General features: G+C 39.1%; 1 protein-coding gene across 1 annotated transcript in view; it reads right to left on the bottom strand.

Moving 5' to 3' along the window:
* Window positions 1–322: 322 nt before the first annotated feature.
* LOC112149049 (extracellular calcium-sensing receptor-like) overlaps window positions 323–1,404 on the bottom strand; it is a 3,537-nt gene continuing 2,455 nt past the window's right edge. Inside the window, exons 8-9 of the mRNA XM_024276496.1 lie at window positions 1,300–1,362; window positions 323–1,221 (exon numbers count right to left, since the gene is read on the bottom strand). Of these exons, the coding sequence (XP_024132264.1) occupies window positions 323–1,221; window positions 1,300–1,362 (962 nt within the window). The remainder of the gene's footprint in view (window positions 1,222–1,299; window positions 1,363–1,404) is intronic.

The following is a 1,404-nucleotide window of genomic DNA, read 5'->3' as shown; positions in this document are numbered from 1 at the left end:
ATTTGGGCAAAAAATAGATTATAAAAATAATGGTAGTAAAAATTTTGCCAAGGATGTTATTTGGTTTTTCATCCTACTTCTACTCCTTTTACCTCTTACCAGGTCATCAATGTAAACAATAACATGTTCTCAACTGATCCGCCTGGTTAAATATGAAATTAAATCAGTAAAATAATAATATGGAAGACTCCAGAAAAAATGCTTTAACTCAGTTGTTACTTTTATTTAAAAAAGTCAAAATGGCTTTACAATCATAAACATAATATTTTAATGTAGAAATAATTAAAAATGTATGTTGTTCAAACACAGAAGTAAGAAAAAGTTAATTTTTATTCATTAAATATTTTTTGGTGTTCCTCTCAGGGTGACACAGTATGATGAAACACTTTGGAGCAAATATACACATTATTAATCCAAAACTGGAAGCCAGAATAGCAAATATCTCCACTGCTACTGTGAATTTGCCAGGAGAGCTGACATAAGCTGGTATGAAGGTGAGCCAGACTGCACAGAAAATCAACATGCTAAATGTTATAAACTTGGCTTCATTAAAGTTGTCCGGCAGTTTCCGAGCCAGCACAGCTAACACAAAGCAGAACACAGCCAGAAGTCCGATGTACCCCAACACAGCCCAGAACCCAATGGCAGAGCCCAAAGCACACTCCAGGATGATCCGCTCTTTGTATGTGGAGAAATTTTTCATTGGAAATGGAGGCCTCAGCACAAGCCAAACTGTGCAGATTAATACTTGAACAAAGGTAAGTAACACTACAGTCAGTCTTTGTTGTGGAGGACCAAACCATTTCATGACATTGCTACCTGGCAGTGTAGCTTTAAAGGCCATCAAGACCACTATGGTTTTTCCAAGCACACAGGAGATACAAAGAACAAAGGTGATGCCAAAAGCTGAGTGACGCAGCATACAAGACCACTCAGTGGGAGCCCCGATGAAAGTTAAGGAACATAAAAAACACAGAGTCAAGGAGAAGAGCAGGAGGAAGCTCAGCTCTGAGTTGTTGGCCCGTACTATTGGGGTTGTTCTGTGATGGAAAAAAACTGCAGCTGTTAGGATGGCTAAACATGCTCCACCAACAGAGAAGGCTGCAAGGATGATTGCCAGAGTCTCATTAATAGAAAGAAACTCGACTGGTTTGGGATGGCATGAGTCTCTTTCTGCATTTGGCCAGAATTCTAAGGGGCACAGGAAACAATCTAAGGAATCTAGAAACATAGAGACAGCAAATATCAGTTAGTGTCACTAATGTGACAAAATTGTAATTTAAAAATAGAGTATCTTACCTGTAGTGTTGCTGATTTCTCCCTCAGGACATGGTATGCAATCATAGCAACAGATGGGTTTGCCTTTCTGTAACACTCTGTGAGTTCCTGGAGGACAGCTGTCAC

This window comes from Oryzias melastigma, linkage group LG13 (genome assembly GCF_002922805.2).
Source record: "Oryzias melastigma strain HK-1 linkage group LG13, ASM292280v2, whole genome shotgun sequence".
Lineage (NCBI taxonomy): Eukaryota > Metazoa > Chordata > Actinopteri > Beloniformes > Adrianichthyidae > Oryzias > Oryzias melastigma.
The sequence above is the reverse complement of the archived record's forward strand: the minus strand, read 5'-3'. Positions and strand labels throughout refer to the sequence as shown.